The sequence below is a fragment of the Lathamus discolor genome, chromosome 2 (genome assembly GCF_037157495.1).
Source record: "Lathamus discolor isolate bLatDis1 chromosome 2, bLatDis1.hap1, whole genome shotgun sequence".
Taxonomy (NCBI): Eukaryota; Metazoa; Chordata; class Aves; order Psittaciformes; family Psittacidae; genus Lathamus; species Lathamus discolor.
The window spans coordinates 106,571,560-106,585,075 of NC_088885.1; the positions used below are offsets into that span (position 1 = coordinate 106,571,560).

The following is a 13,516-nucleotide window of genomic DNA, read 5'->3' on the forward strand; positions in this document are numbered from 1 at the left end:
CCATGACTCAGATCACTGCTACTTGCTCAATTTTAGGGTTTGCATTCGAAGTCTGAGATAAGGTTTATGGGGAAGGGATTGAAAAGTGAGATTTGTTGAGGAACATGAACCTGGAAGGCACTTGTGCTTAGTGACTGGATCCTATACCTGAAGCCGTTAAGGCAAAGAGGAATTTAGCAGATAATAGATAGCAAGATGGAAAGAATGCTGAGCAAACCAAATTTCATATAAAAATGAATAAGCAGTCTGTTGTAGGAGGATTGCAGCCTTTCTTAGAGACAGCCCTTAATCTGAAATGGGAGCCATCAATGTACAGCTCTAGCTTTAGTACACCTTCTTTAACTCTCGTTACTTGCACATAGTCAAAAATCACAATAATTTATTGCTAAATTATATATCCATGGTTTTTAATTAAAAAAAAAATATCTCTCTTTTGCATTCTCTTCTTCTTTCCCCCCTCCTCCTTTAGGCTGTAAGAGAAAAGTTAGAGCCAGATGATGCTTTGATGTATGAAGAAGATCTGGATGATGAAGACTGTGGTGAAGCAGAATTTGAGGAAACCATGAAATTAAAAATGCTGCGTAGAATTGCTTTCATAGCATCCAAACTGAGGGAGTTTATTGGCAACATGATCATCACCACTGGAAAAGTTGTTGTTACAATTTTACTTGGTTCAGCAGGTTGGTGCAATTGAAAAATTTCCTCCAGACCTCGTTAGATTATGCATTTAACAAATGAGTTTTCAGCACTCTGGCACCTGCGGGAGTAACAATGGAAATCTTTAAGGGAAAAGAAATTGCTGCTGATTTTATTTAAATTAAAATTTTGGCAGGCATTGGAATATGCTGAGTTGTTTAATATTTTTTACAAATACTTTGTGGCTCTATCATGCTGTATACGACTTTCACAGCTGCTGTTATAACCAAATGGTGAATAGTTGCATATTGTAAGTGACCATATATTTATATACTATAATGTGAATTCTGACACTACCTAATGTAAAAAGGAACTGTATTTACATAGCTCTAAAAAACAAAAAGGAAAGATAGAAAAATAGGTTGACTGTGTAGTGTGTGAAAAGAGTGATAAGCAGGTAAGCGGACTTCATGTGGTTTCTGATGTGGTTAGCAAAAGCAGCTGTTCTGATATGATATAGCCAACCTTTTTGTTAGACATTTGATTTAGTCCCGCATAGTCAGCTACAGCCGGAATGGAAGTGTACAAAATCACTGTAGGTTGTAATTAATGGATTCCTAATTGGAGCAATACTTGTAAATTAGCATTTAGCTGTCTAATCACATATTTTAATGGAGTCACTACATATAAAGTGTATGTACAACTGTATATACTTAATGTGTAAGTATACTAGTATATGAAGTATAAAACAATAGTTGAAAAAATGATATTAAATGACAAGGACTGGTCAGATGTGGCCTTTTATTAAGGCAGGTAAGGTTATCTGACAACCTTATATGTAGCCAAATGCAAGGTAACAAATCTACAAAGGGATAAAAATAGGTTATGTGGATCACCATGGGGCTGAACATCAGCGAAGAGAGATGCCATTAGAAGCATTTTGAAAAGCCTGTTGCCATTGTGAAGTTGCATGGGTGAACATCACCTAGGGAGGGTGAAGCAGAAGGATCACACAGCAGTGGACGAGAGCAATTTCTTCTGAGTGCGTGTGGGCAGCTTGTCTGTGGAACTACAACACATGCTGAGAGCCAGGAGGTATTCAGAGCAGAGTTACAAAAAGGACTTGAGGTCTGGGAAGGCCATATTCCTCAGGGAGACCATGAGCTTAATTAGTTAAATACTTCCTTACTTACCGTGCCAAGAAGGAAGATGACGAAGGGTGATTTGACTGCAGCCTTAAACTACTGACAAAGTGCCTCCATTTTTTTAACAGACTTCTCATCTAATAGAAGTTATGAGCCAATAGTTAGGTGATAAACCCCTGCAACTTCAGACCAGAAATACATTTTTACTTTTTCACAGAATAATCTGCCATAATAGACAACTTATATATGGATATAGTGGATTCTTCTTCTCCTGAAGTGCTTCAATAAAGACAAAAGTATCTTTTTGAAAAAAGAAAGGAAGTAGTTACACGCTTGAGGCAGAAATTGCTTTCCAGCAGCAGTTTTACAGCCACCATCATGAAGGCAGTCAGAATAATGGTCCCTGCTGTCCTGTCATGTTTTAAATCTGTGAGCCTATGGCAATGCCAGCACATTATATGCTGAAGCAGAGACAGAGCACCCTAGACTAATGATTTGGTTTAAAGTACAATGGGAAATATGTGATGGTGAAGCTCAGGCAAAATGACTGTGGATGAATCCTTACAGTGCCTGGACTAATCATAGAATCATAGAATAGTTAGGGTTGGAAAGGACCTCAAGATCATCTAGTTCCAACCCCCCTGCCATGGGCAGGGACACCTCACACTAAACCATCCCACCCAAGGCTTCATCCAACCTGGCCTTGAACACTGCCAGAGATGGAGCACTCACAACCTCCCTGGGCAGCCCATTCCAGTGCCTCACCACCCTAACAGGAAAGAATTTCCTCCTTATATCCAATTTAAACTTCCCCTGTTTAAGTTTTAACCCGTTACCCCTTGTCCTGTCACTACAGTCCCTGACAAAGAGTCCCTCCCCAGCATCCCTATAGGCCCCCTTCAGGTACTGGAAGGCTGCTATGAGGTCTCCACGCAGCCTTCTCTTCTCCAGGCTGAACAGCCCCAACTTCCTCAGCCTGTCTTCATACGGGAGGTGCTCCAGCTGGGGACCGACTTTCAGGGCGCTGTCCCCAGAAAGCATGGCAACCTAGCACCTGTCAAGGTGCAAGTCCTTCTGCCAGAGTGGCTTTCCCAGCTGCTGGGCCAGTGGGCATACCAGAGCCACCGACCACCAGGAGCCTGCAGGTCTGGCCTGACAAGGTGGCTCCTAAATATGCACTAGTAAAAAACTTAGAACTAAATTGAGGCAGGCATCCCTATGAGCTTCAGTGCTGTTACTGTAGAGACTCCACTGGGCTGCTGTGCTTGGATGTAAGCTCTCTTGTCATTTTGTCATGGTAGCCACTCTTAGGCACGTGTGTCTTTCCTGCTTCCTCACTGATTTTTGTAGGCTACCCACTGAGCATTGGGTCTGCTTCACCAGTCACACATTTTCACAAGTGAGATACTCCACTCCATGTGAAGAGCAAAAACAATATACATGTGTAAGACAGCAGAGTCTTCGTCGTATGTAAATTACAAATTTCTGAGAGTTAAAAAAGCAAACATTTCCTGACTGTTCTCTGGATTGTGTATAGGTCTCTTGTCAGTATATACACCAGGGGTTTTTTGGTATTAATAACGCAAGATATCTGAAGATTTATATAGGAAGTTTTTTCACTGCTCCTTCCTGCCATTTTAGCATCTCATACTTAAATTTCATTTTGAAGTTTAATATGCCAGTGCTCTCAGGCACTGCTGGGTGGCCTTGCAGCATGTTTTGGGTTTTCTTCATGCTTTGAGAAGCATCTTTACAAAAGAAGATTTCATCTCGAAGTTCTGGAGAGTAGTTGTGTACTGGGTGTTAAGGTATAGCATAAGTGCATTGAATAAAAAAAAAGAAGATCCTTTTCTCCTAGTTTCAAAGCTAATAGCAGTCTTAAGAGTTAATTGTAATAATTACCTTAGACACTAATTGGACTAAATTGTTTTATATATTTCTGGTCAGATTTAAGGTTTAACAAATGCAGATATTTCACACACTTTTCCAACCATGTTTTCATTTTTACAGGAATGATGGTGCCATCTTTGACCTCAGCTGTGTATTTCTTTGTATTTTTGGGCCTGTGCACATGGTGGTCCTGTTGCCAAGCATTTGATCCGCTGATATTCAGCTGTCTGTGTGTATTAATGGCTATATTCAGTGCGGGGCACTTGATTGGACTTTATCTGTACCAGCTACAGTTCTTTCAGGAGGTTGTTCCACCAAAAGATTTCTATGCCAGGTGAGAGAAATTCCTTTTCTGTTTAGTTGTGGGCACATGATACAATGCTGTGTCATCACGTGTTGATGCAAATGATCTTCCACATGATGCTTTGACAAATTTTATGCAAAATTCATGTTCAGTTTTAAAGACTTGAAGCATTTCTGACTGAATGGTTTTGAATGATAGAGTGGTGGAAATCCCACCTGGGCTACAGTGGGATTAGGAGTGGAACAGATTTTAGTTTAGGAGTGGAACGGATTTTGGTTTTGGTCGGAGTGAAACTCAGATGTGAGTGAGAATACTTTGGCTAAGACAGGAGACAGAGGAAATAGGTGGTGGTATTGACACACGGGCAGTGTACACGTGCACATATTTTGGCAGACAAAAAGAAATGCTCCTAGGTCATAGTGTCTTAACTGGGGAAAAATGCATGTGTGGTGCCATCATTGTGTGCAGATACTGAGGGCTGCTGGTATACTTCACGTGGTGTACATTACATTGGACTGTTAATATAAAATTTTTTTCTGGTCCTGCAGAACATGCTAGTCTTAGGTTCATACTAACAGCTATATTGCTTAAGTATTTTTCTCATTATTACTTTTTCTTTCTGCTGAATTGTGATTGCAAATTGGTTTTTATGGTATGTAGTTTTAGTCCTGTAGTAATCCCTATGTTAAATTAAATGTAAACCTGAACTTTATTTCTAGTAAACCTGTTGTTCCTTTTAAAGTGTTATAAGCTGAAGGTGAAAGGATATTGGATGTACTGTGGAGAATCAATTCATGATTTACATCTCAGTGCACCATTGAAAGCAGTAAAAAATTACCTGCCTGGCTACAGTAACCATCACTTTAATACTTATTTTGACGTTTTATTTAATACAGGTTAACAGATGTGTGTTTTGCTATGTCGGAATTGCTGACTCGGAGCCTCACTGGGAGGGCATAACATTACCTAAAAAATCGGGAAAGATCTGTTTAGTTTAAGTTCTTTTGTGCCACCTAGAGGTCAGTGTGGGAGAATGGCTGATTTCTAGTGCCGAGTAGCTAAAACATTCGCAAGTTACCTACAGTCATTATGTTACTTTCTCCTTGTATTAAGAAAAGAAAGAAAACATGGTTTAAAAAATCTGAGCTATTTGGCTATGGGATATAATCTCACAAGGTTTTATCACCTTTTTTATCACCAGATAGCGATAACGCTTCCTCAAGGAGAGGAAGTACATGTTTCGTGCCATTTTGCTGGAATACGTGAAACTGCCTTTATATGCATAATTTGCAAAAGTCCCTTTTGTCCTTTTAACATTTTCTTATTTAAAATTATTTTATTTACTTTAATTTCCACTTAATTTAGTCTCAACCTTATGTTCTCTATTTAATTATTTTTTCTAATAGCGTAATGCTACATTGTATGATAAAGTCTCATTCAGTACAAATGTGCCACTTTAACTTAGTCGCTAAGTTTTGAAATTACAAAATCCAATTGCAAGTAATTTGCCCTTGCTTCACTGAAGAAAGAAAAAGCACCTTCGGAGTTTGGATTAAAAAAAAAAAGTCAATGTGTTGGACTTTGGAGTATGTATTGACCTTTTTGTAAGCAGAAGATGATATTTTCTTCTGGCAGATTTTCTCCTGATTCGGTACTGTTGAGTACTCTGCCTTTTGCACATGACAACATGTGAGGGACTAACTTTCTAAATTACATAGGAATTTATGTTTGAATATCCAAAACAACAATGATGACTCAACAGAAGGTGCAGTAAATACATCTTCCTTGTTTCTTTAATCACAGTTCTTTCTGCTGTGATCTGCTTTCAAGGAGATGTGTTTGAAGAGTATCAAGACAGGTTTTATCAGTGCTTGGAAATGCAAATTTGGGTGTGAGGAAAAGCCGCTAATATAATTTTTAATCATTAGAGTAGGACTGGTGTATAAGCAGCGGCTAGAGGAGAAGAATGAGAGACACATGTACTAGAATGGTGCAGAAAAAATATGTTAGCATTTTTCATCCTAGAAGAAATTTGATACCTTCCTATTTTATGTACCATCTTGGTTTGAAGCAGAGCTAAATATTCAGAGTTCTCATTAATAATACTAGTGAGTGGCTTGCTTGGGTAAAATATATGCTGAGGAATAAATCTGATTCCCCAAATACTCCTCTCATTCTCATCCAGAATATGCTGTTTAATGTCTTTTTGCAAGAAGAGAGCAGCAAATTGTTCTCATATTTAGTTATATGAACTCTCCTTACTTAGTTGTAAGAAGCCCACTGTATGAAAAAAACATACATCAAGTACATGTATTTGCATGTGTTAGCTTTAGTATTATTACAAACTGACCTTTTTCCCTAAATGAAGGGAAGCTGAAATATGAGCTGTAAAGTTTTGAGGACTCGATCCCTAGGTTAAGCTCTTCTCAGGTGCAAGGGCAGATGTGGAAACTCTCCTGTTGGGCTGCTGGTGGATAATAATTCTCTCTGCAGAGCGTAAAGCTGGTGTTTTAAAAGTCTGTTAATGTTTTTTCTGGGTTTGACTTCTCAAGTTGACAAGAAATGTAGTTTGTTTCTGATCAATAAAAAATATGTTGTCTTTGAAGAGTAATGCACTCAGCCACTGTATCAATTGATTTCAGACTAAATGAAGTTAAGCTATACCCAAACAAGCTGTAAAGTTCTCAAGTTAATCTTTCATCAAATCTTTCAGCTAAGATTTGCATCATCCTTGGAATGCTCCTTCCTTTTAAGATCTCTTCAACTCAAAATTCAGTATTTCTCCCCCCAAGAAAAGGATACTGTGATAACATAGCCCTGTGCATATGCCATAGTGCTGTTAACAAATCTGAAGGCACCAATCTTCTACAAAGTTTCACATGTACTGTTGTGGCTTCCTGGTTCTGTGAGGTGCAGATAGAAGTGGTATAAACACAAACACACACTGAAATGCTACCCAGTGCACACTAGGATCTGCAGATTAAAAAATGTATAGGGTACTGGTAAGTTTGAGGTAGAGCTGATGTTGCCCGGGGTAAGCATGCTAGCAACAGACCTTGCATGAAGCTGCCTCTGCCGCTGACAGCTTTTCTTCTCTAGACCAACCCACTGTGGAGAAGTGGGCAGCAGTCTTTCAAGGCAGTGCTCTAACTGTCTTGGGAAGAGTGGTCCTAAATAGCTCAGGAGGACTGGTTAAGTAGGGCTGAATTTAGGCTTCAGTTAGGACTTACCCAGTTGCATAAATTAACACCGGTTAGGGTTCAGCTGGTCTCTTGTCAAATAAAATGTCCACACTCACTTATAGCATCATTTAAAATAGGGATCTCCTGTGTTCACTTGCTGCCATATTGCAAAATTGGTGATTTACCAATCAAAGGGAAAACAATAACAAGAAGTATCCATTTAAAACAAAATTTGGAAAATATCATATTTCTGCCAGAAAATTCTTTTCACCTGAGTTAATAAAAAAAAGTCCATGAGCTAAAATGACTTTAGAAATACTGTACGTTCTGTCACAGCCTGAAAAAATATGCAATAATAGGTTTGCCATTTTTCAGATTGATGCCTCCTTTCTTCCTAATGGTGTTTATTTTGGCAAAAGGATGTAATTGGGGCAATGATAAGGCCTTGCCAAAATGAAGAAATAGGATTAGTGCAGCGGTATGAAGTTTATCCTGAGTCATTAAAGTTGTTCCTGTCCAAAACTATGCTTATAAGCATATTAATTTAAAGATCCAGTAGTCGGATGTAAATTAAAAGCTATGTGCTTTCTTAGAGTTCTGGGTCTTTTTTGTATAGCTTGTACTTTGCAGGCAAGAAATGTTCAAAATAATTTAAATATGAATTATTCTTCTATAGAAAGGCATCACCCTCATAAAGTGAGGCAAACCTAGGAGTCCAGGGAGTGTCATACACTTCACAGAGGGATGTTATTTCACATCTTCTTTAAGTGAATGGGAATTTGGAATTACACAAGTGATCGCTTTGTTGCAATCTGAGTGGGGAAGTCTAATCTAAGGCTGTCTTTTCCATAGGAAGTTTTCATCTGAAAGATGCCTATAAATCTCCTTAAGCAAGACTTTCTAAATAGGTTGTACAGTGATTAGTAACAAACTTTTTTAATTTTGGAGGGAGTGTTATATTGATATTTGCTGTAGATGGTAGGGTCAGAATATTTCAGTTTGTTTTCAGATTTATCTGAGTCCAGTCCTAAGTCCTCCATTTCAACTTCCCTGAAAGCTTTGATCTAGATTCAGGATTTGTAGACCAAATGCTCGGTTTATCCAGGGTAATAAATGCTTAACCACAGTTTCAAAGCTATTCCTGGAGTTGTAAGATCAGGCTGGGGCATCCAACTGTCATTTTTTTCTCCCTAAATTAGAGGCTAAGTGTGCTAATAAAATCTCAGCAGGATAGCAGATACTGCCAAAGCAGCAAGCTGTAGCTGATCAGTTAACTTGGTGGTGGTGTCTTGCCTCTCTGCAGGGCAAGGCACTGATCTCCTGCTGCTTTTGTAGCTCCACTGGAGCCAAGAGCTTGCCAACCTGTTCTGCCTGAGCTGCAGCCACTGTTAGTCCTTGCTGTAGACCAGCTTTGACGCCTGTCTCGAAGGTGTCTCACCTCTGAGAAGCAGAATATTGCATCCATATGGATTTCTGAGGGGTTTGGAGTTTCCTTGTAACCTGGTCACAAGCCAGTTAATTCTTAGAAGGCTTTAGCTTTCTTAGAACTTCAGTTTCATTATCTTTTAAAAATTTTTTTGCAAAGCAAGTGACTGATTCTGTTAACTGCTTAGAATTGCAAGTTCAGACTCCCATTGACAAAAGTCAGTAATCATCCTTGCTGTTATTGTAAGCTCTTTCTAAACTTTGAGGTAGCCCAGGGTAGGTGGGCTCATCTGGGCTCTCTTTCCCAAAAAAGGTTGGATGGGATTATCTTTTGAGGACTGTTGCAGCCTGGGCCGTTCTGTTGTTCTGTGATTGTCTCCTGAGTTGCATGATTCTGCAAAAGATGTTTTGTCCGAGGATTTGGTGCATCACAAAGTGAGTTTCTCAATATTGTGCTAGGAAGTGTTTCCGTACTAGACAGTAAACAGTTCATTTGCTACCAGCTGAACCATCAGAGTCCATGTGGTTTTCATTTTTTTGTTAACTACATAATAATGTACATCTGGTGTCCAAAATGATTCACACCTATAACTGTGGCTGGTGAGCAGACAGTTACCAGAATTCATAAGAACAGGGTAGAAGAGCTGAAAATATAGATATACCAAGGAGTACAAGAAAAGTCATAGTAAATCTTCTAACCTTCTCTAATAATTTTGTTTCTTCTTTCCCAGAGGAAGGTCTACTGGTTCTTAACAAACTTTGCATATTCTTTAGTTCATTTTAGTTCATTTTTCTTCATTGAAACAAGCTGGGCTGCTTTATGTGAGAAACTGCTCAAGACAACTGAGAAGGAGTCCTATTTAATGAATCAGAATTTCATTACAAACTGAACTTTTTTCAGCACTGAAAAAGGTTAATATAATTTTTGGCTCGAAGTTCACATTTTTAATGATTCTGATAGCACTGTCTGGAATATCCAAATGTGACAGGAGAACTAGTGGTGGAGTTCCCGACCAGTTGTATCAAGAAAATGTTGGAAACATTGCAAAACTACTCGTTGTTGTGAGATTTCCAGCTTAGTGTCTGCCACTAAGAGATTTGCCCAAAATGAATTCACCTCTTTCAATGCTTATGCAGAGGGATTCCTTGGAGATGCACTCATCAGCGGGCATGTAATTAATGTCCCTGCTGTGCTCACTTTATAGCAGAGTTGTATGCAACATTGATTTAAAATGGTTAGCTCAGGTTTTGGTGGAAGTCCAGTGGTGACAACACAAAAATCAGTGTAAACTTACAGAGCTTTACTAGGGAGAATTTGTAGGTCTTGCTGGTCTTTACATGGTTATCAGTACCCACCGCTTTTTGCTACACACTGCAGTTGTTAAATTCGGCGAATTCCTGTTTGTGCCAGGATTTACACCAAGTTTGAAATTCTCTGAAAAAAGCAACAGATGCACTAGTAAGTAAACTGCATCGATTACTCTGGCAGAGCAGCCCTTCCCAGCCTCCCTGGCAGCCTTGGCAGTGGTGACTCTCCATCCCTACAGTGGAGCTGTTGGCATTCACCGTAACAGCCGCCCTGAGCAAAGTGCCATATTTAGCCTTGGAAAAAGCAGGCACAACTTTATTTGACTGCCGTTGCACCACAGGTGATTTTCATCCTGCTGTCTTCCCCTGGACTTGACAGGGATGTCAACCAAGAGACAGACAAAGACCTTTTGAAAAAAGCAAGTTTCTGACCGTGAGAAAGGCCAGTTTCAGAGCTCTGTTGTGCTGCAGCCATGAGCCTGTGGCCAGTGAGTTCTCTGGCAGCCTGGTTGTGCTGGCCCTGGCCACAGGTGGTTCTTGTTAGTGGGGAGAGGGGAACCTTGGCGCACCCGACAACTTGTGGACTGTATCTGGACGCTGAGCGTAAGCTTTAAACATAAAAATCAGTCGCCATCGCATGACATAATGTTGGTGGATTGCCACCTCCTCGCTGTCTCCTGCCCCTAAATAGCCACGTGTTACCGTAAGAACAGCCAGAGGTGCCTCCTTCTTGGATGTGTTGAAATGTCAGGGTGAGAAGGACAGAGAGAGGTGACAAAGATTTAAAAGTGCTGATGTACCATGATAGACTCTCCTGCTGATTCTGGTTTAACTGAACTGGGTGGGCAATCGCTCTCACAACAGAGCCTTTCCACTTTTACGTCCACTCAGGCAGCTTATTGCCGTGTGACCAGCACACCTCTCCACTAACAGAAGCTCTGCTTGTGGTCAGAGAGAGCTGGATAACTCCACTCCCCCGTACACACCATGTGTCTTCTTAAGTGTATCTGCTTTCCACACTGACACTTGAATACAGACTCCCTGTCCATCACAGGCTGTCCTGTGTGGATGTGCAGAGGATGGCTTTGAAGAAGTGACGCCTTAATTTTCTTTTTGCATTATTTAAAGGACACAGATCTGCATGCTGTGATCATTGAGCAAGGGCCTGAAAACAAGGACAGAAGAGGGATAGACAGACATCAACCCCTCTGCTCCTACCAGATTCTAATTGATCTGTGATATTAGATGTGGATTATAAATAACAAACTTCTCTTGGCATTGCAAGCTTGTCTTTACTGTCTTCCTGAGGTCTGCTTGCCAGCATTTATTTTCATACTCTGGCATGCCCAGAAATTGTGATGATAAATATTTGGCACTTATGTAGCTCTTTATGTTTTTAGCTCAATGTATCAACATCCCCAAATGAATCATCCCACATTCCTCAGAGATAGCACAAAAGGCAGTCCTAAGTAACCTCAGACAAGCACACTCCAGGGGAGTTAGTCCTTGTCTGTGCATGAGGCAGTCTACCTGGGTTTCTCTAAACACTCAGAGTGCATGTACTTAATCTCTTTTTTTATGTTCATTTAGCTAAAGTATGGAATTTACTGATAAAAACTGAGACAATCAGGTACAGTTTATGACCAATTTAATATCAGCTATGTTATACAGCTTTGGTTTTGAAATTAGGCATTTTCCCCACATTTCCCAAGCCTTATTGTTCATTATCCCATTATCTTCTTTCCCATGTCTTGATATTTTATTTTCTTTTTCTCTTTAAAAACAAATGGGAATCATGGCTTGTGTTTCTGCCTTAATGCATTCTCTGCTAAAAAAAAAGAAGAGAATATTCTCTTTGCTTAAAGTTTCTACTGCAGAATCTCTTAATTTAGATATCAATCATTCTTGCTTTTTTTTTCCAAGCCATTTCGCTGGCAGCTGAGTAAAGTGGAAAACCTCTTTATCCTCTGCATGCATCACTGAACCTAGCAGACTGTCCCAGTGTGACTAAAAAGTATCATCATTCCCTTTCAGAGGTGGAAAAATTCCCTAACAGAAAAGTAAGATGAATTGCATACGCCCCCCAGATAGCCAGAGCTTGGAATAAAACCCAGAGTTTTTGGCTGCAGTCTGTCGTTAGGTTCCTAGATCACAGACCAAGTTACCTCAAAGTTAAGATGGGTATGAAGCTATACTTTAAAACAATTTATGTTCTTCTGCATATGTTATTTTAAGAAGTAACAGTAAATCTCTTAAGCTGGTAGGTAGTTGCATGGTTAGTTGTTGTATTGGGTCACTTTCATGTTCTGGTCGGGTAGCACCACTCCACTAAGGGCTGATGCTCACTGGGGTTATTTGAGCAGGGTGCCCTTTTCCTAAATGATTTCTGCTAAAGCTTTGCACTCAGTGGCCCAGCTGTGTAAATTCTTCCACCCCTCTTCCAGCACCTGAGCTGAGCACCTGAGCTGGACAGTAAGGCCATCTGTGGGCTGCACTACCTGTTTGAATTTTGGGAGCAGGCTCTCCTCCTTTCACATCCCATGTGCTGCTTATGTCTGAGGTGGAAGTGTTGGCTCTTTTCCTTTCAGCAGCTCTGCCAACTCACTTTGAGAAACCAGTAACCTCAGTTACTAATTGGCACAGAAAGACGTCATTAAGCCATGCCTCCTGCTGTGTGCTGAGGTGTCCAAGCTCACCCTCTGGCAAAGGAAAGCCTTTGTGCCCATGAATGTTTCTGAACTTGCGTTCAGTTTTCCCTCGCTTGCTTTCCACGTCTAGCCTTAGAAACATGGACCTGTTTTCTCATTTTTTTTCATCTCTGAGTAGAAAATGCAACTGAATACTAAGAAAACATTAAGCTTGTTGGCACAGTTTGGGTGGTGTCCTTCCCCAGGCAGTGCTGTTCAGTATGAGTTGGTTTTCATTCCATCACACAGTTGTGGGGAGCACATCTGTACATGAGGAAGGGGAGCGGGTGGCAAACCACTGTGCCTGGTGCTAACTAGTCTCCTCTGCTGGGGTGGCTTTTCTTTCTCCATCTTCTCATCCCAGCAGCGCTGCCTCAGCTTCTGTAGCCTCCATGCTCCCTGTGTTTCCTCTGGTTTGCAGCTGAAATTGTTTGGAAAAAAACCCACAAGCCTGGTGTGTTTATGGTAGTTATATTCAAATGACAGAACAAACAACTATCTAACTTTCTACCTAACATGTGAGCCAGGCTGCTGCAGCCAAAGCAGTGACACTGCTAGTCCTGGTGAGGAAGGATCATGTTGAAAGAGATACTCTAACTAAGGGTATCAGGCAGAGGCCCTAGAGCAATTTCTTCTGTACCTTTATCTCCATTTCACCTTCTTGCCATCCTGTCTGGTGGTTTTCCCTGTGCCTGATGCTCAGCTGTCTGATTGTGTTGAAAAGATACTGGAGTAGCTCCTACAGCACATTTCTTCATCAGATGATCACCTCTGGAAGTCCCAGCAATGGTCCCCCAAAGGTTGCAACAACATCACTGCTTTTCTAGCTTGCTGGTGTGAGCAACATCAATATCAATGCTCACCAGAAACTCAGAGCACAGCTGAACTGTGTTGTGGGTAATGAATTGGTCTGGGGAGGAACCCCACTGGTAGGATAAA

The 13,516-nt window shown here is 40.5% G+C and overlaps 1 protein-coding gene across 1 annotated transcript in view; it reads left to right on the forward strand.

Annotated features, from left to right (window-relative positions):
* The window catches only part of PIEZO2 (piezo type mechanosensitive ion channel component 2), a 297,942-nt gene that overhangs the window by 177,753 nt on the left and 106,673 nt on the right, over positions 1-13,516 (forward strand). Inside the window, exons 6-7 of the mRNA XM_065667981.1 lie at positions 470-680; positions 3,792-4,005. Coding sequence (XP_065524053.1) covers positions 470-680; positions 3,792-4,005 — 425 coding nt within the window. The remainder of the gene's footprint in view (positions 1-469; positions 681-3,791; positions 4,006-13,516) is intronic.